This window comes from Cynocephalus volans, chromosome 15 (assembly GCF_027409185.1).
Source record: "Cynocephalus volans isolate mCynVol1 chromosome 15, mCynVol1.pri, whole genome shotgun sequence".
NCBI lineage: Eukaryota > Metazoa > Chordata > Mammalia > Dermoptera > Cynocephalidae > Cynocephalus > Cynocephalus volans.
The window spans coordinates 58,141,212-58,162,091 of NC_084474.1; the positions used below are offsets into that span (position 1 = coordinate 58,141,212).

Sequence of the window (20,880 nt, forward strand, 5' to 3'; positions counted from 1 at the left end):
TATATCATTTCCTTCCTTCCATTTTCTTTTAAGACCATGGGGAGAAATGTTTATTAGGCAGTCGAAGATGCCAGCCAATTCCTTCCTGCCCATTCCTTCCAGTGGCTAGTTGGGTTGTTACCCCTTAGAGATGACCCCAGTGACAGTCCCTGATCATCCCTGGGCTATAATTTTAGAGATACAATTTTGGATTAATTTTTAAGCTTAACTCAGGGGGCCTTTGACTGATGGCAGGTAGTCAACATCCTGAGATGGATCTAGCCCAGGGTCCATTGTCACATCAGGCCTCTAGAAGAGCTTTCAAGCATATTTAGCTCCCCAGTCTGGCCTCTTGCAGAACCAATTCCTGGATTCTAGAAGGTATGACGACTTAATTTGCACCTAGAGATGAATTACAGCAGGGTGAATAACTTGCCTGAATTCTTCCTCCTATCAAGTAGCAGTGAAATTTGAATGTTGTGGGAGCAGTTTCAGTTTGGAGTAGACTTCCAGGATCCAAGTCTTGACTAAAAATGTAACCATTTCCCTAGGTGAGGAGCATGTAAGTACTGCCTGCTTCCTTAAGGATCTTACTCATCCAGATTACTCCTTCAAGCAAATGGGCAAACTAGCAAGTTTTCTAAGCCAGAAATTTGTTTCTTTCCCAAAAATCAATATTTGTGGCTTTATTGAAATAAAAATAGCAGGAACTGACCTCTCATACCACTTTTAGAAAAAGGTGGGATATAAATAAATTTTAAGGAAATTTGTTTAAAGAAGTGCAAATGATTATCTTCAATACTTTCAAGCACTTACAAAAAATGTGCACACAACTCTTAAAGGAGACAGTAAATCACATTAAAAAAATACATAAATGACACCAAATAAACAAGCATACAACTGGCAGCAGCCATCCAGAACTGCCTTTGTAATTGTTGGACATAGCTGAAATAATTAAGAAAGAATGTGTGACATCTGGAGCTGCCATAGATTACTTTCTAGACTCACAGTGTTGTGAGGCTCAAATTAAATAATATGTGTGAAAGGCACTTAAAAAGTATAATGGCAAAATCATCAGCCATTTTTCTTGTTTTTTAAAGAGTTTTGAAATGCAATGAAGATATGCATTGGTAGAGATGGACATGGAGGCAAATGTGGAAGCAGATGTGTATTAGTCCATTTTCTGTTGCTTATGACAATACCTGAAACGGGTAATTTACAAGAAAATGAAATTTATTTCTTACCTTTGGAGTCTGGAAGTCCAAGGCCAGGGAATCCATCTGGTAAAGGGCCTTCTTCTTGGTGAGAACCCTCTACAGAGTCCTATGGAGACGCAGTGTATCACATGAGGAGAATGGCATGAGGGAGAGAGTTAACGTGTGCCCTTTCTCTCCTTACAAAGTCATCAAAACCACTTCCTGATAACCCATTACTCCATGAATGTGTTAATCCATTAACGAGAGCACAGTCCTCACAATCCAGTCACCTCTTAAAGGCCCCACCTTTCAAGTACCTTAATCTGATTCCCACCTTTGTAGCATTGTTACAATAGAGGTCAAGCTTCAGTGAATTTGGGGAGGACATTCAATCCACAGCAAGGTGTGAAACAGGGACAATCTTGGAAAGTTAAGTTAAAAAAATAACACTACCTCTATGTCATGTAATACTATGCATACTTAACAAAGAATGAGGCAGCCTTACATAGACTGATGGAAATGTCCTCCAAAATGATCTGTTAGGCAGAAAAAAAGGAAGATGCAGAAAAGTATGTATAATATGCTATTGTTTATGTAAAAAAAAAAAAGTTATGCACACTCACACACACATACATAAAACATCTCTGAAAAGGAAGCCTCAGGAATTAGTGATGGTAGTTAACTTTGGGGAAGGGAACTAGTGGACCATCAGGGTGTGAGAGAGATTTAACTTTTCACCGATTACATTTGTGTTTCTTTGGAATTTTTTGCCATGTACATGTGTTATCCACTCAAAACTAAATTTAAACACAAGAAAGTTAATTAACACTAGATACTATTAGATGAGATAAAGAAATATCTGGTAGAGGAGCTTATTATAAATAAGACTTTGGATTTTACAAAAGAAACAGTTGGAAGTCTCTGAGATTTTTTAAAGTATACTCAATGGATTTATGCTACTTTACCATATGCCAAGTTTAGAAAACTATTTTAGAAAGAAAATCCCTTCCTCCTAGGAACCTAATTTTGAACAATATCTTATATAATGCTTTTTTTCCCAGAGAAAGGACATGCCCAACCGATAATTTCCCCCTAAGTTCTTACATATGGTTTTGATTATTTTGCTTTTATTACAATGTTTAATAATGTATATCGTTTTTCATTTTTAAAGTTATCATTGGAAATAGCTTTAAAAATTGTGCATATAATTTTTGTCTTCACAAAGTATTGTAGAATAAATTGTTATATTACAGGATACTTATTTGTACCTTCTACAATACCCTGAATAGCTGTTGTCTAACTCGTCTGAAAAATCAAACAATATTAGTTCTCAGAATCTACAGTTCAAACCCTAATTCATTTGATTAAGAGGAATAGGAAATCATTGACTTCAAATTGTGAGATTTTGTAGACAAACCAAATTGTTTCAGGTTGGAGTTAATGCTGGTTATAAATTACATCCATAACAGTGCTGGCCTCGGTGATGAAACAAGTTGAATTATGCTTTCAAGTGTGACGTATGTCAGTTTTTCTCAGACTACTAATTACTGTATATATAAACAAGCCGTTTCAGTGTTACTTGGAAGGGCAAGTCCTCCCTCGACCCCTCCTTCCGTGGTCACCCCTCCCACACACGTTCCCTTCCTCCATTGTTTTAAGTAATGTTAAATGATGACAGTAACACATTCCTTACATAGGTTTATGATGTGATTTTTTTTTTTAAACTAAGCTAACCTTCAAATTCTAGATGCTAGCCCAAATTAAAATCTTACAGCAAAGTCAGCATTTACCTTCATTATTTCTACTGAAAAGACTCCAATAAACAGCAATGATTAAGGTGCTCATTACCAGAGTTTCATAGTGTAAAATCACCCACGTGTGTGTAAAGGCTACAAAATGAGTAATGCATATGGGTCAAAGAAGAAATCGAGCAGGAAATCAAAAAATTTATTGAAACTAATGAAAACAATGATACATCATACCAAAACCTGTGGGATACTGCAAAAGCAGTATTAAGGGGGAAATTTATTGCATTAAATGCTCACTTCAGAAGAATGGAAAGATGGCAAGTGAACAACCTAACACTTCACCTTAAAGAACTAGAAAAACAAGAACAATCCAAACCTAAAGTTAGCAGACGGAAAGAAATCATTAAGATCAGAGCAGAACTGAATGAAATTGAAACCCAAAACACAATACAAAAGATCAATGAATCAAAAAGTTGGTTTTTTGAAAAGATAAATAAAATTGACAAACCATTAGCATGGCTAACAAGAAAAAGAAGAGAGAAGACTCAAATAACAAAAATTAGAAATGAAAAAGGCGATATTACAACTGATTCATCTGAAATACAAGGAATCATTCGAGACTACTATAAACAACTATACGCCAACAAATTTGAAAATCTGGAGGAAATGGGTAAATTTCTGGACATACACAAGCTCCCAAAACTGAACCATGAAGACGTAGAAAATTCGAACAGACCAATAACAATAAAGGAGATTGAAGCTGTTATCAGAAGGCTCCCAACAAAGAAAAGCCCAGGGCCAGATGGATTCACAGCAGAATTTTACCAAACATTCAAAGAGGAATTGACACCGATTCTTTACAAACTATTTCAAAAGATTGAAACAGACGCAGATCTCCCAAACTCATTCTATGAAGCAAACATCATCCTGATACCAAAACCAGGTAAAGATATAACCAAAAAAGAAAACTACAGGCCGATATCCTTGATGGATATAGATGCAAAAATCCTCACTAAAATACTAGTAAACAGAATACAGCAACACATACGTAAAATTATTCACCACGATCAAGTGGGATTCATCCCAGGGATGTAAGGTTGGTTCAACATACGCAAATCAATAAATGTGATACACCATATTAATAAACTCAAACACAAGGACCATATGATCATCTCTATAGATGCTGAAAAAGCATTTGATAAAGTTCAGCACTCATTCATGACAAAGACCCTCTATAAGTTAGGTATAGAGGGAAAGTATCTCAACATAATTAAAGCCATATATGACAAACCCACTGCCATTATCATCCTGAATGGGGAAAAGCTGAAAGCTTTTCCTTTAAGAAGAGGAACTAGACAAGGATGCCCACTCTCACCACTCCTATTCAACATAGTGTTGGAAGTACTAGCCAGAGCAATCAGAGAAGAGAAGGAAATAAAGGGCATCCAGATTGGAAAAGATGAAGTCAAACTGTCCCTGTTTGCAGATGACATGATCCTATATATCGAACAGCCTAAAACCTCTACAAAAAAAACTCTTGGAATTGATAAATGATTTCAGCACAGTAGCAGGATACAAAATCAACACACAAAAATCAGTAGCATTTCTTTTCTCCAATAGTGAACATGCAGAAGGAGAAATCAAGAAAGCCTGCCCATTTACAATAGCCACCAAAAAAATAAAATACTTAGGAATTGAGTTAACCAAGGAGGTGAAAAATCTCCATAATGAGAACTACAAACCACTGCTGAGAGAGATTAGAGAGGATACAAGAAGATGGAAAGATATCCCATGCTCTTGGATTGGAAGAATCAACATAGTGAAAATGTCCATACTACCCAAAGTGATATACAAATTCAATGCAATCCCCATCAAAATTCCAAAGACATTTTTCTCAGAAATGGAAAAAACTATCCAGACATTTATATGGAATAATAAAAGACCACACGTAGCCAAAGCAATGCTGAGCAAAAAAAATAAAGCTGGAGGCATAACACGACCTGACTTTAAGCTATACTACAAAGCTATAATAACCAAAACAGTATGGTACTGGCATAAAAACAGACACACTGACCAATGGAATAGAATAGAGAATCCAGAAATCAACCCACACACTTACTGCCAGCTGATCTTTGACAAAGGCACCAAGCCTATTCACTGGGGAAGGCACTCCCTCTTCAGCAAATGGTGCTGGGATAACTGGATATCCATGTGCAGGAGCATGAAACTAGACCCATACCTCTCACCATATACTAAAATCAACTCGAAATGGATTAAGGATTTAAATATACACCCTGAAACAATAAAACTTCTTAAGGAAAACATAGGAGAAACACTTCAGGAAATAGGACTGGACACAGACTTCATGAATACAATCCCAAAAGCACGGGCAACCAAAGGAAAAATAAACAAATGGGATTATATCAAACTAAAAAGCTTCTGCACAGCAAAAGAAACAATTAACAGAGTTAAAAGACAACCAACAGAGTGGGAGAAAATATTTGCAAAATATACGTCTGACAAAGGATTAATATCCAGAATATTTAAGCAACTCAAACAACTTTTCAAGAAGAAAACAAGCAACCCAATTAAAAAATGGGCAAAAGAGCTAAGTAGGCATTTCTCTAAGGAAGATATACAAATGGCCAACAGACATATGAAAAAATGCTCAAGATCACTCAGCATCCGGGAAATGCAAATCAAAACCACACTGAGATACCATCTCACCCCAGTTAGGATGGCTAAAATCCAAAAGACTCTGAACGATAAGTGCTGGTGAGGTTGCGGAGAAAAAGGAACTCTCATACATTGTTGGTGGGACTGCAAAATGGTGCAGCCTCTATGGAAAATGGTATGGAGGTTCCTCAAACAACTGCAGATAGATCTACCATATGACCCAGCTATCCCACTGTTGGGAATATACCCAGAGGTATGGAAATCATCAAGTTGAAGGTATACCTGTTCCCCAATGTTCATTGCAGCACTCTTTACAATAGCCAAGAGTTGGAACCAGCCCAGATGTCCATCATAGGATGAGTGGATACGGAAAATATGGTACATCTACACAATGGAATACTACTCAGCTATAAAAACGAATGAAATACTGTCATTTGCAACAACATGGATGGACCTTGAGAGAATTATATTAAGTGAAACGAGTCAGGCACAGAAAGAGAAATACCACATATTCTCACTTATTGGTGGGAGCTAAAAATTAATATATAAATTCACACACACACACGCAAAAGAAAAAAACGGGCGGGGGGGAAAAAGATATAACAACTACAATTCCTTGAAGTTGATACGACAAGCAAACAGAAAGGACATTGTTGGGGGGGAAGGAGGAGAGGGAGGAGGGAGGGAGGTTTTGGTAAGGGGCAACAATAATCAACCACAATGTATATCGACAAAATAAAATTTTTTTAAAAAATGAGTAATGCAGTAGATGGTCAGTTGATGGACTTCCCTGTCCTCTGGGCTCTGTGATCTAGATGGATCTAGACAGATCTAGATCCATCATGCACTTTCTGGCCCACATGGAAACAAGTAACTTGGATGTTTTCACGTCTCCATGTGCACATATTCTGATCTTCCCTGAGGCCAGGTTCATCTGGAACAACAGAGAAAAATCAAAAGTTGTGTCCTGCCCCATCCATTCCCTGGCCCTTATTCCCCTTTGGAGTTAATGCCTTCAGGTATGGTGCTATCTAGGGAAGGTCTGATGAAACTTATTTAGTAGGGAGGGAGTGGGCACTTATACAAGTAATGCTCATACTCTAGGTAATGTTCAAAAAATGCTTTAAGTGTCCTTTTCAATTTGGTTTGTCTTTTCAATTTTATTTAAAGGTATGACATTGGCACTTGCAGGAACATATTTATTGGTGAACTTTGCTCCAAATATAACTCAGGCTATCTCAGCAAGAACAGTACAGTATTACTTTGTTGGCTGGCAGTTCCTGATCTATGTGGTAAGAATTCTAATATTTTACTATCCCTGAAGTTGTATCATCTACAGCAACAGTACATGCAATTGTTAGAGAACTAATATAATCTTTTCTTCTCAGCACTAATACCTTATTAAAATGTTAATACATTTGATTGATACCAAAGTATTTGAAATACTAAGTTAGGAATAGAAGCATCCTCAGTTTCTCAGGTATCCCTCCTTTAGGGATGACCTGTCACTGGAACAATTTCCACAATGTTTAATTCAGCAAATTCAGAGCAACATGTTTTAGGACAACTCAAAGTGAAAAACAAAAACAAAACAACAACAAAAAACAAACAAACAAACAATAAAACCCACTCTCTTCCAAGGTCAAGAGACAATACCTGAGGACACATTTTGCTTCACTGAATTTTATTCAAGACAGTTTTTTTTTTTTAAACATCCTTGTTGAGATCAATGCAACAGAATGTCTGAGAGGGGCAGACAGCAATAGTACAATTCTGAAAAGTATGTAAGAGAGAAAAGGAAATGAGCTGATATAGAAGTTTGAAGCCATTAATTGGGATATTTTATTTAATACAGTGGCTGTATCTGGTGGATATAAAGAGGTAACATGATTGAAATGATTGATATGTAACTTGATACAGAAGTTTAGATTAAAGAGTAGGAATATTCTAGGAAGGGAAAGCAGTAAGAAGAAAACTGGGAATAGTCTAGCTTAGCATTTAACCAAGAACTGGATTGGTAAAATAGTGGTGAATTTGATCAAAAGAATCAAAGCACACAGAATCATGTAATTTTAGGATTAGAAGTGACATCAAAATACTATCTCACCCTCTGCCATTAAAACAGACAAAATAGTACAATCCTAATTTACAAATCTAGCATTAAAAGTATGATGCTGGCATTTACAGGGACGTGTTTATTGGTGAAATTTGCTGTAGGTGTAACTCAGGATATTACAGCAGCAGTTCCTAGTCCATATGACAAAATTCTATATATTTTACCATTTCTGGTATATAATTTTGACCACTGGAACACAAATATTTATAGGTTTTTTTTCTTTATAGTCTCCCTCTCTAATTCTTTCTCTGACTCTACAAAGATACTTAGGTTTCTCTGTTTAAAATAAAGTTTCTTATATACTACACATGCTGTAATAAACTGCTCTATTTCTCTTCTTTCATTCATCACCCAAAATGTACTCAATAGTCTGCTCTTGCTGGCCGCATCCACTTCCTCAGCCCGCATTCACTCCTGACTCATTGCAATCTAGGAGGTCTCTCCACAAATTGCAAGTGGAATTGTTGTTTTGGGTTCTGACTCCTCTTGAACCTTGTACAGCATTTATTCCATGGCCCATCACTTCTCCTGAACCTCTGTCTTCCCTGGCTTCCTCAGTATGTTTTCCCTGTTTCTCCTCTTCCTCTTTGACCCCTCATATCTTCATGCCATATACTTTCCCAAGGTCTTTTAAAGTGATCCCATTGCCCACTCTACCATCAACCTCCTTCCAAGTCCAAACCTATCTGTCCTTCCCAGGCCTCTCCTGAGCTCCAGATCTATGTTCTCATCTCTCCCTGCCTGGATGTCCCATGGGTTCCTCAAATGTAGCACATCAAGTATGGAACTCAGTATCTTCTCTCCCAAACTCCCCCTCCCTTTTATTTTCTATGTCATCCTCCTATATTAGAAAACTGCGCTGTACATGACTTCTACACTCTCATTCCCACCCCCACCCCCATCCTGTTGGACATTTTAAAGTCTCTTGAACTCGACTCCTGTTTTACATCCCATTGCCATTGCATTAATTCAAGCTTTTGTCATCTCTTGCTCAAACTCTGCCAGCAGCCCCTTAATGAATCTGTCTCCTTTGCCACTCATCATCAGCACTGCGGTTAATCCCGTTAGCTCACTTCAGCCACGTAACTCAGTGCTGTTGTGTCTGTCTGCTGTTCTCTCTGCCAGGCAAGTCCTCTACCTCCTTTGTCCCATGCCTTTGTTCCCCTACAACTCCCCGCAAACTCACCCTCATGGGCATGGCTCAGATGGAACCTCTTCTGTGAAGATATTACCAAGTTAGTTGCTGCATTCTCTGAGCTGCCCACAGGCCACATTAGGTTTTAATTATCTGTTTACCTGTCCATTCTATTTCAGCAGACTATGCACTTGTTCAGGCCAAGAACTATTATTAGTTGATCAATCAATCAATCAGCCTGTTGGTCATAATGTCCTGACTATTTAAACATCTGTTCCTTATATGTTATGGCCCTGACTTCCAGTCTCATAGACCTTATTTCTACCCTCGCTCTGTCAATTCCTGCCTCCTTCCCTAACCCCTGCCCTCTATCACCCTTTAGGATTGGGCTTTCTAACTCGATAAGCCTTTCTCAGGTCTGTCATGCTTTGTGCCTCTACCCTGTGCCGTTTATCTTCCTACTTGTCTGCCATACTCAGTCCCTTAACTATCACAGCTTTCATCGATCAACTGTAAGCACTAGAAGGAATTTTAATCTCTATGATTTACTTTTGTTCTTTATACTTTGTTGACTATTTCGTGATAGTCCAGACTTGAAGTCCTACCAGCACATTATAACTCTTTGCCTACAGGCAAAACAAATTCTTCATCCAGTAAGAAAAGGGTCACATAGCCTGTGACCTGAAAATTAATAGCCTGAGTTGAATCCTTTGGAGATTAAAGACGCATCAAAACTTATTTCCTAGAATAAACAGAATTGTTTAATGATGATGTATTTTGTATTGTTTTAACACGAGAGAAAACATTTGAAAAGATCAGAACTACTTCTCATTAAACTGTGTATTTCCACAAAAAGTACTTTGAAATTAATTGTATTTTGCCATTTTCCAAAGTCAACTCTTAAAATAAATTCATTTGTTCCTTTAGACACCCAACTTATAGAGAGAAATTCCTGTAGCAGGAATTTTACAGTCCTGGGGAGGGACCCATATTTCTGTAAATCATATTAAGATAATGAAAGTATATTTGAAAACAAATGCCACAGAGAAGATGTAAATAATTCCAGGTATTTATAAGGTAACATAAACCTTTAAGAAGTCACATTTGAATGGTATTATTGCCATTATACTCAAAGGGGAATGTATACAGTATTATATTAGTTTTAAATTTAATCCTTTATACAGTGGCATCTCTAAAGACTCTAGAAGTGATCAATTATATGCTAATAAGATCATGAGCTGAAGTTTGGCTTAAATCTGTTAAACATCTACGTAATTGATATTTAATCCTCAGATGTGACAGATTCTGTGCTTTTTCTGCAAATCATGACTGCAAAGATCATAATTACAGTAATTAAGACTGTTCTTTGACGTATCATTCATCTAACTATGTATTACACCAAGTAAAAATATAGCACCTGAGTTGGCTTTCGGGAATGATCAAATAGCTTATAAAATGAATAAGAATATTTAAAAGTCTGAATACATTTTATATTTCTCAAAAAGATGATTGTAAAATTGCATTACAGAGTAGCTCCTATCATCCCCTTTTCATATGTGTTTACCTGTACCAGACGGGTGTGTCTGTTTTACCTTCAAGGCTTATGTTAAGTCAAAGCCTCACAGAAACAAGGCCCAGGAGCTTATCCTCTGGTCTGGTACCTTTTTTTCAGGAAGAGGATTTGGGAAGCCCAGTGTCTACTAGCCAGAGAACGATGAAGTGCCCTTAACTTGCCCACTGAAACAGCCTCTGTTAGCCTGTACTCCACAGATAGGTAGCCCCCATCCCCCCATGCTTGCCATAAAGCAAAAATGAGTGGGTTTTCAAGGTCAAACTAGGTTGGAGAGATCTGCATAACAAAACTCCCACTGAGAAATTCATTATCTCTGTTAGCATGTTGAAGGCTAGTAGTCCTTTGGGAAATAGGTTTAATTTTGTTAATCCCACATGGTGCAGGCGTATTTGACCATGGGGACCTTTTCTCGGAAGGATCTATGGTTGAGTAATACCTATTAATGTGCTCTGTAGAATCCACATTAGGAAATGTGGCCCTAAGCCTCAATTACTTCATGTTCTTTGGCAGGCTTGATCATGGCTGTTTTGCCCACCCAGATTTTCCAACAGACTATTCAAATCAAAACCTCTGTTGTGAACATAAAATCCCTCACAAAATAATCTGCACGGTGCTCAATTTCTCTCCACCAGACAAAAAATTAAATCAGCAGAACTAGGGGCCAAGCCTGTTGTTTGGTTTAATTCTATACCCCAAAACTGATTATTGTCAGCCTTTTTGGTAAAGTTGTTTCAAAACCCACCATCAAGTGTTAAAAACCTGAAGAGAGAAAACTATATGTTCTTATAAGATTCCCATATCTATTGCATGGTGTTCATCTGCTTTATTGTCTGAAGGCAAATGGCACATATGTGTCTGCATTAGGAGATGCTTCTGCTGTAGCAGTAGCCAGCTCTTACTGAGTGGACAGAGCCCTGAGGTGCTTTACTCCTGTGATAGTCTGTCCTTTACCTGCACAACAGTCCTATATGTTGGGCACTGTTATCCTCTGTTTCTCACAGATGGAGAAGCTGAGGCTTAGGGAGGTCCAATAACTCAGCCAGCATCACATAAATACTAAGTGGCAGAGCCAGAATCCAAAACCAGGCTTTCCACCTGTGGGATGCACACTCCAGCACACTTCACCAAACACCTCTCTGTGCAGAATTAATAAAGCCCACTACCAAGGATCAAATCTTTGTCCAAACTTGGCCTTAGAGAGAACCTTTGCAGAATTCATTTCTTTTGGACAAAGAAGCCATATCAAAGGCTATGCTTTCAAGAAGAACATGGTGAGAGTTAAGTTTTAAAGTCAGGCTGAGATTTTGGTACTGCACGCGGGGTATCCAGTGGTGAAATGTTGTGAATCTCTTTTGCCACCTCTTCCCATGGACTACTGAGCCCTTTTTACCACTGAAACAGGATGATTAGTAATTTTAAATCTAATTAGATTAGAGAGTCAATCCAGACAACTCCAAATCAGTTCAGAAAATTCATCCTCAAGATTCCGTTCCTCTTGAAAAGACTTTAGGTACCAAAACCTGAATTAGTTTTCTATTACATCCGTAACAAATTGTCACAAATTTAGTGGCTTAAAACAGCCCGAATTTATTGTCTTACAGTTTTATAGGTCAGAAGTCTGACACGGGTCTCAATGGACTAAAGTCAAGGTGTTGGCAGGGCTGTATTCCTTGCTAAAGCCTCCAAGGGAGAATCTGTTTCCTTGCCTTTTCCAGGATTTAAAGATCACCAGCATTCCTTGGTTTGGGTCTTTCTCACATTGCCTCCATCTCTGACCATAGCTGGGAAGGTTCTCTGCTTTTAAAATATCATGCAATCACATTGGGCCCACTTGGATAATCCAGGAAAATCTCCCCATCTGAAGGTCCATAACCTCAATCACATCTACAAAGTCCCTTTACTACGTAAAGTAACATCTTTACAGATTCCAGAGATTAGGACATGAACTTCTATGGGGGCCATTATTCTGCACTGTTTAACCTCTCTGAGCCTTAGTTTCCTCACCTGTAAAATAGGGATAGCAACTACGTCCTGAGGTGTTTGTGAGGATTCAGGGAGTTAGGAAAGGGAACACCCTGAGAACAGTGCCCTATGGAGGGCAACTGGTGAGTAAGTGCCACTCTTATTCCTGCCCTCTGAGACAGCTGTTGGCGATGCAGCCTCTTCCTGGGGCACAGCAACCTGCAGAAATTACAGTTTCTTTAATACTGATGTTTTCAGAGAGAGGAAAATATTGCTAGAAAAAAGTTAATATTAATTCATACTGGTTGAATATTTTATTCTTGCAAGCTTTGTGACCTCCTGCCACAAAGCAGAACCCAGGGCAACTAAAGTCATTCTGTGAATAATGGGAGCTCATGTTTTATTTATCTGAAGCCACAGAGATGGAATTTGCAAAAAAAAAGTCACACATGGTTTTTAGAACTGATAACAACTACCCTTATCCCCTCCCAAAAATTCATAATCAGCTTGCTAACAGATTGAGCTAACATACTCAGTGCAGGAAGAGCTTCCTTTTCCCCAGCAATGAATGCAGTGGTCCTGAGTGGGTCTCAGTGCTGCTGTGAGCTGCTTGTCATTGTCTCTGCTGAGAAATGGAAGCCTGTGGTTGAGGGGAAATGAAGCCGAGAGGGGTAGTTCTGTTAACAATTGGTGAGTTGTAAAGAGATTGGGACACCAAGGTTAAGATGGCAGCTTTAGGAAGGCAAAGAGATAGGACTTAAATAGCTTTGTAGCAGGACCCGATTTTGTTAAAGGCCTGGCAAATAAGCCTTATAAGGAAAAGTTAAAATAATTGGTTTAATTTACCAGAAGATGATGACCAAGGGATAATTTAACCTTCCATGTTAGATGAAAAGGTTTTCAAATGAGGACAATATGGTACTGCTACTTTCCATGCCCATGGAGGATTAGAGGAAAAAACCAACAAGTAAAATCCTGAATTGAAAAAGAGATTTAAGTTGATTTAGAGAGGGCTCTGTGAGTAAAGTACAGTCCTGGCCATCATGAAATCCCTAACTCCAGTCATTGTTAAGAAAAAAATTTGTAGTGGTGCTTTTACTTGTCCACTGTCAGAAAAGTAAACATTCATATTTATGATTTCAGTCCAGGGATATCGTTTCTTATGGAAAAAAAAAAATAGCCTGGCATTGGTTATCTTAAGGGCTGCAAAAAAAGAATGTCAAAACAAAAATAAAACTGAGAGCTCAAAATTGCACTAGAGTTTTCTTAAGAGTAGGAAAATTTTAGACTTTCGGTCAATTAATACTTATTGAACACAGTTTATTAGACATTAGGTCTTTTTTTGGCTAGATGTTTGTAATAAATTTGAGATGTAATTTGCTCATTAATTCCATAAATACTTATTGAGTGACTGACTGTGCCAGGCACTGGAGATAGAGTGGCAAACAGAGCAGATAAGGCCCTTGTGCTCACAGAGCTGGTCCTAGTGGGGGCAACGACAAGGAACACATGAACACACAGCAAGCAATGCACCCGATAATGGCAGAATGCTCCACAAGAAGCTGAGCCCGGGGTGTGACAGGATAGCAGGTGGCTCTGTTAGATCAGAGTCATCAGAGAAGAACTCTTGGAGGAGGTGATGTTTGAGCTGAGAGCTGAGTGACTGACTAAAAGGAGCCATTGTGCAAAGATCAGTGAAAGAGCTCCAGGCAGAGCAAAGAATTCATGCAAAGGCCTAAAGTCAGAAGCAATCAAAATTGCAAAGAACTGGGGAAAAAGAAAAAAGAAAAATAATAAGAAAAAAAGGCCACCGTGGGTGGCTCACAGTGGACCATTCAGGAGTGAGTCGTACAAAATGAGTTCTGAGAAGTAACCAGGGCTTTGTAATCCAGGGGGAAGTTTGGATTTTATTCTAAATGTGATAGGAAACCATAGGAGGTTTTAGCAAAGCGTGACTGGATCTAATGTATATTATCACTGCATGTATCATCCTGGATGAATATCATAAATATAATGCAGAGTGAAAAAGCAGGTAAAAGCAAGTATGATTCAACTTGCATAAAGTCCAAACATATACAAAAATAAACAGGCTATTGTTTGGGAATACATAAAAGTGTGATAAATTATAAAGTAAGTAAATGATAGAGACAAAATTCAGTGTAGTGGTTCCTGCCGAGGTCAGAGGAGGAGGGGAGTGCACGTGGGGAGGAGCACACAAGAGACTTCAAAGGTATTGGTAGATTCTGTTTCTTAGGTTGGGCACAGGACACATGAGTACTCGTCATATTATTATAAATACCTTAGATGGGTGTCATATATATTCTTCTCTACAAATGAAATAGCTGGATTGTAGAGAGGCAAGAGTAAAATCAGAGACGAGCTGGAAGCTCTTGCAGTAGTCCACAGAGGATGGCAGGGAGTGAGGGAAGGGGATGGGATTTTGGCTTGTGCAGCAGGGCATATGGTGATGCCATTTACTGAGGGGCAAAGACCCCAAGAGGAACAATTTGGGAAGGTGAGGAATCATGAAAGTGAAGTATTGCACATATTAGTGTGGTATGTCTATTAAACATGCATGTGGAAACATCTAGCAGATAGCTGAATAAATGAGACTGGAATCCCATGGAAGTCAGAACTGGAGATCTAGATTTGGGCATCACTGGTGGATAGGTGGTATTAGAGCTCAGGATATGGATGGCTGAGGCTTTTTATGTTCTTGTGTTTTTATAATTATGTATGAGAACTGTTACAAAATCAGAGAAGTGTGGCATTTTGAAGACTTTGTATAGAATAACTTCCTCTTTTTCATTTTTTTCTTTCTAGATTTTAGAAATATTAATTTTCTGCATCCTCCTATATTTCTATAAAAGAAGAGGAATGAAGCACATTGTGATTTTGCTAACTTTGGTGGCACTACTAGGTAAGGACATATTTTGTTTTCTTATTCTCTAATCTGGCTGTGCTAAATCATAAATGAGATTTGAGGAGAAATACCTAAGCATTCTTTTTTTTTTTTTTTTTTTTTATGACCAATAAGGGGATCAGAACCCTTGGCTTGGTGTTGCCCATACCGCGCTCAGCCAGTGAGCGCACCGGCCATCCCTATATAGGATCCGAACCTGCGGCCTCGGTGCTCCCGGCGCTGCACTCTCCCGAGTGAGCCACGGGTTCGGCCCTACTTAAGCATTCTATCCCTTTCTCACTGTTTATATTTTTCAGCTCTGATATATAGAAAGAAACCAAGTCTAAGTTATGTAAATTATACTTTGCATGTCTATTACTGCAATTGAAATATATTTAATTATTTTAAAAATATATTTAAGATTTTTCACTTCTTGGTAATTTTATTTGTTCCCTGACAATTTGAAGATTTTTCTAAGTAAATAATTTAAAAATATTAAAAGAGGAACAAACTGTGAACCAAACTGAAACTCCTGTGTCAGGAATTGGTTAGCGAAACCTATGCTGTTTACATTTTTTAAAAAACTTCAAAATATGGCTAATAGGAAATATAAGTGTAAGCATTATAATTTTCTTAAATATCACATTTTTTTCATTCATTGTTTACTAGCCGATTTACTTTTTTTTTCCCCCCAAGGCACCTTGTAAGATTTGAAAACTGATGCTTAGATAAGCCCACTATATATTTTTTTAATGTATTCTTCCTCTCCTCTCCTTTTCTGTCTCTGTCTCTGTCTCTGTCTCTCTCTTTCACACACAAAAACACACACACACACACACACACATATCTCAACACTAGGAGATCTCACTAATCATTTGGGAAATTCCGTTTTTAAAAATTTATATGTAATTCTTCGCTTGCCTCTGCTTTGCCAGTAAGATGAACCATACATTGTGTGTTGTTTGCTATGACTTGGTAGGTTGTACTTATACCATGGGGGCAGCCTGACACCCCCATGTTAATGAGGTGCTTGGGCTTTCATTTTTCCACCTCATCAACTAGTTCTGTCCTTTATATTGAAAGATTTATGTTTGTGATAGTTCCTTATAGAAACAAACGTACTCTACACCATATTCAGGTATGCTGTTGATAAAGAGAACAGAACGGGAACTTTATGTTTGTTTCTTTCCAAATTACCAGATAGGGAGAACAAAAGCAAACAGCTAAGAGAGAAAATGTACATTATAAATAGGAATGTAAGATAACAGAATTAAGATCATACATATCAGTTATGATCATAAATGTAAATGGGATAAGTTTACCTAGTAAAAAAGAAAGATAATCAAATTGGACTTCAGAGAAACTCAGATTGATTTTGAAAAATATTCTGAAATTGCATTCAGCCAATTTGACCAGTATAGCTGTCAGAATTTCTGAAAATACTGCCACCCAAGCCTTCTGAGTGCCTCCTTTCCCTGATGCCTCCTCCTCCCAACTCTAGCTCTGCCATGATACTTACTAATGCAGGGGGCCTCCAGGACCCTCTGCCAGTGGTGCTAGGCCCAGCACCCTTTCCAACTGGCTCTTGCCGGTTGTGAAATGTTTTGGCTATGTATATAAATTTCATCAAAATTTGTAAAACAAAGTAGCTCAAGTTAAAAGTAAAAGAAAGCAGGGGGTCATGACATTACTAAGTTAAAATTAAGGCAGAAAGCCTAAAATGAAATTATCCACAAAATATCATATCTAATATGCAATGTAAAAATCTGCAGAAAAAGCAAAATTACAGCAACAGAAATATAAGGGGAGTAGGAGACTTCTCTCAGCTCATGGAAGATAAGTAGACAGAAAAATACATAAAGATAGAGGATCTGAATATTTAATTTTGAACTAGTCCTCTAATATTGAACTCTAAATCCTGAAAACAGAATAAACCTTATTTCAAGTGCCTGTGTAACATTTACAAAAGTTGATCACACAATTGGCCACAAAGAAATCCTTGATAGTTTCCAGAAAGTTGAAATAGTCCAGATTGCATTCTCAAATCACAGTGAAATAAAAACAGAAAAATAATAACAAAAAAGTAGAAACCAGTAAAACCCTAACACCTGGACATGTTAACACTACTCTTAAAACTGCAGCTAGGCAAAATAGAAACAAAGATTTCATTGCAGTATATATTTTAAAAATTATTATGAAAATGTTTAATATTAAAACCTAGAGTTTATGACTAATGCTGTATTCAAAGGAAACCAATTGCTTTAAATGTAAGTCAATTAAGCACTCAACTCGAGAAGTTAGAAAAAAAATGCTGAAATAAAGCTAAGAAATGCAGAAAGAAGCATTTAACAAAAAAGACAAAAATTAATGAAATAGAAAACAGAAAAGTAATGGATTGATAACTAAACCTAAGAATCAGTTCTTAAAAGACAACTAATAAAATGGATCCTACATCAGAAAAAAAAGAAAAATCAAAAATGCCCCAAAATAGAAATGAGAGATGGATGGGTAGACATATATATGTATATACATATACATATATATAAACATATACATAGATATATGTGTATATATATATATGAAAACTTGAATAAATTGCTTATTCTTCAAAAGAAAATAACTATGGAGGAAATAAAGGCATTGTTAAAAAGCTACACTTTAAAAAAGAACCAGGCCTAGACAGTTTCAAAGGTAATGTCTTCAAACCTTTAAGGAATAGATTATTCTGTTGTTGTTGTTGGAACTATTTGAGGGCATAAGAAGAAAGCTTTTACTTTTGTTTTTTTAACATAATCTGATAATACTGATCTCAAGTCTGAAAAAGATAAAACAAATAAAAAACACTATGAACTAATTTCACTACTAAGTACTGATGCAAAAATCCCAAATAAAGTATTAGCAAATAGGATCTAGAGTAAATCATACTTAATGACTAAGTGGCCTTAATAAAACTGGTTCTCTTTCTTTGTAACACTCATAACAATTTGTACTTACAAATTCTACTTACATGTTGATATGTAGTTATGAGCTCATCTTGCTCACTGGGTTAGTTCCATGAGGACAGAGACCACATCTTTGATTTATGCCATATACACTTTACCTAAAACTGAGCATAGTGAGCACACAATAACCATTTGAATTAATTAGTTAAATTATTATAGGACTGGAAGATAGTTCTTTAAGAAATCCATTAACAGAGTTCATCCTGTTAATGAGTCTAAAGGGAAATACTGTATTGAGAGGTTGATCAATTGGTACAAACTCTCAGCTATAAGATGGATAAGTTCTGGGGATGTAATGTACAGCATGGTGACGGTAGTTAACAATATGTATTGTATATTTGAAATTTGCTGAGAGGTTTCAAGATGGCGGTGGCTGCGGCGGCTGGCGCGGAGTAGCTGAGGTGGAAAAGGTGGCCACTGGGCCTCAGGCAGCCGGGAAACTTGTGGACCTTCCTCTTGCCATCTCTAAAGGGAGGACCACAGCTGCTGGCCGGTCGTGGGGGCTGAACGCCACTTTGCCCCCGGCAAGAGAGGCTGCCTCATTTACAGGCAACAGCTTTGAAGTGTGGAGCAGGAAAAGAACTGTTTCTTAGCTGCAAAAGCGAGTCTTGAAACAGGGAACACGGCGCCAGGGCTGCTGTGGATGCAGACAGGATCCCGGAGGCCGGGGCCGCGCTTAAGGCGACCAGCTGCCCTATTCAGGATTTGAGGTTTCAGGCCGGCATTAAAGAAGATTCCTGGGAGCGCCCGAGCCGCACCGCGACTGAACAGCCCGAGGCGGCTGCGGCCGAGAACAGGGAAGGCGACAAACCAGAGGCAGAGAGGGAGCACCTGACCTCGCACAGCCCTGTGACTGAACCCTAGCCAAGCCCTGTTTGGGGGGCTGACGCCCACCCGGCTCCCGCCTGCATCACCAGGCCACTCACTGCCCCGGGGCTGCCTCCATTTGCCCAGGTGCTGGCAGCTCCGCCCGGCTCGGCCGTCACTGAGCCTTCCCACTTGCTTGGCCCGGCGCGGGGCTTTCCGGAGCCTGTGGGCCGGCCTCCCCTCCCACTCCCTCCGCGGTTCTCTGGCGGGGCTGGTGGCATGGGGCGTCTCCAGCCAGTGTCGGTAGGGCAAGGAAGTACGGGCGGGCCGACTGCCACTCCACCACACCCTGGACTCCGGCCCCGGTAAACTTCCTGTTACTGGGAGGCAGATACCATCTCTGCAGCCACCAGTTCGGAAAAAAGCCTAACCATTTCTGGTTGGGAATAGTGTGGTAGGAGAGTTCCCAGGTCCGCTTGAACCTGCCGGAGAGCTGGCTGCAGGTGGGCGCTAGATTCGGTCTATACCGGGGGGATACAAAGGTGAACAAGTCCCGAGAAAGATCTACACAGTGCTACAAAGGCACCCAGAGCGACCGGTCGTCTGTGCCTACCAGAAACCTGGTAGACTTCCTGGGCGAGGCGGTGCCGAGCAGGGTCTTGAAGGCCCAGCTGATAGACGAGGGTTGCAGAAGACACACCCCAGCCCAGCACAGTGCGCACAGAGTGGGGAGACATGCGGCCAGGGAGGTGGAGACTCTACAGAAACCACACACCCTGTGCGGTCGCCACTGCACGATCCAACAGCCTGGGCCAGAGCACACGGAACAGGGAGAAGTCCTGCACGGGAAGTGAAAGCTCAACAGAGATCACACACCCTGTGGTACGTGATCCACCAGCCCAGCAGAGTCCAAGCTGACCAGAAAGGTGGCTCCCCGGAGAAGCCCAAGACCCGAGGCAACCACACACACAAGGCACTAGAGGCCAACTGAGCAGTCACGGAGGGAGCCATACGAAATTGGCAACCACAGCAACATCCTAGTTAGTCATTAGTCTCAAACCGGTGGACTGTGAAACCCCCTGCCACAATGAATAAACACCAAAAAAAAGACACCAGAAATACAAAAAATCAAGAAAGTACACCACCAAAAGTTAATAAATCTCAAACTCTAGATCCTATAGAATAAGAAGCCCTTGAAATGACTGACAAGGAATTTCAAGCGATAATTCTAAGGAAACTGAATGAGATACAAGAAAACCCAGCTAGACATGATGAAATGAGGAAAAGTATACAGGATCTGAAAGAGGAAATGTACAAGGAAATCAATGTCCTGAAAAAAAATGTAGCAGAACTTGCTGAACTGAAGAAGTTATTCAGTGAAATAAAAAACACAACGGAGAGTTTAACCAGCAGGCTTGTTGAAGTTGAAGAGAGAACCTCTGAACTTGAAGATGGGCTGTTTGAAATAACACAAGCAGACAAAAAGAAAGAAAAAAGAATCAAGGACATTGAAGAAAATCTGAGAGAGATATCAGACAACCTTAAGCGCTCAAATATCCGAGTCATGGGTATTCCAGAAGGGGAGGAAAATGGAGATTCCATTGAAAACATATTCCACAAAATAGTGGCAGAAAATTTCCCAGGTATAGGAAAAATCACAGATCTTCAGATCCAGGAAGCTCAACGATCTCCAAACATATTCAACCCAAAAAGGCCTTCTCCAAGACATGTCATAGTCAAATTGGCAAAACTCAGAGACAAAGAGAGAATCTTAAAAGCTGCAA

The 20,880-nt window shown here is 39.1% G+C and overlaps 1 protein-coding gene across 1 annotated transcript in view; it reads left to right on the forward strand.

Moving 5' to 3' along the window:
• The window catches only part of NIPAL2 (NIPA like domain containing 2), an 86,492-nt gene that overhangs the window by 49,705 nt on the left and 15,907 nt on the right, over positions 1 to 20,880 (forward strand). Inside the window, exons 5-6 of the mRNA XM_063080134.1 lie at positions 6,770 to 6,891; positions 15,209 to 15,305. Of these exons, the coding sequence (XP_062936204.1) occupies positions 6,770 to 6,891; positions 15,209 to 15,305 (219 nt within the window). The remainder of the gene's footprint in view (positions 1 to 6,769; positions 6,892 to 15,208; positions 15,306 to 20,880) is intronic.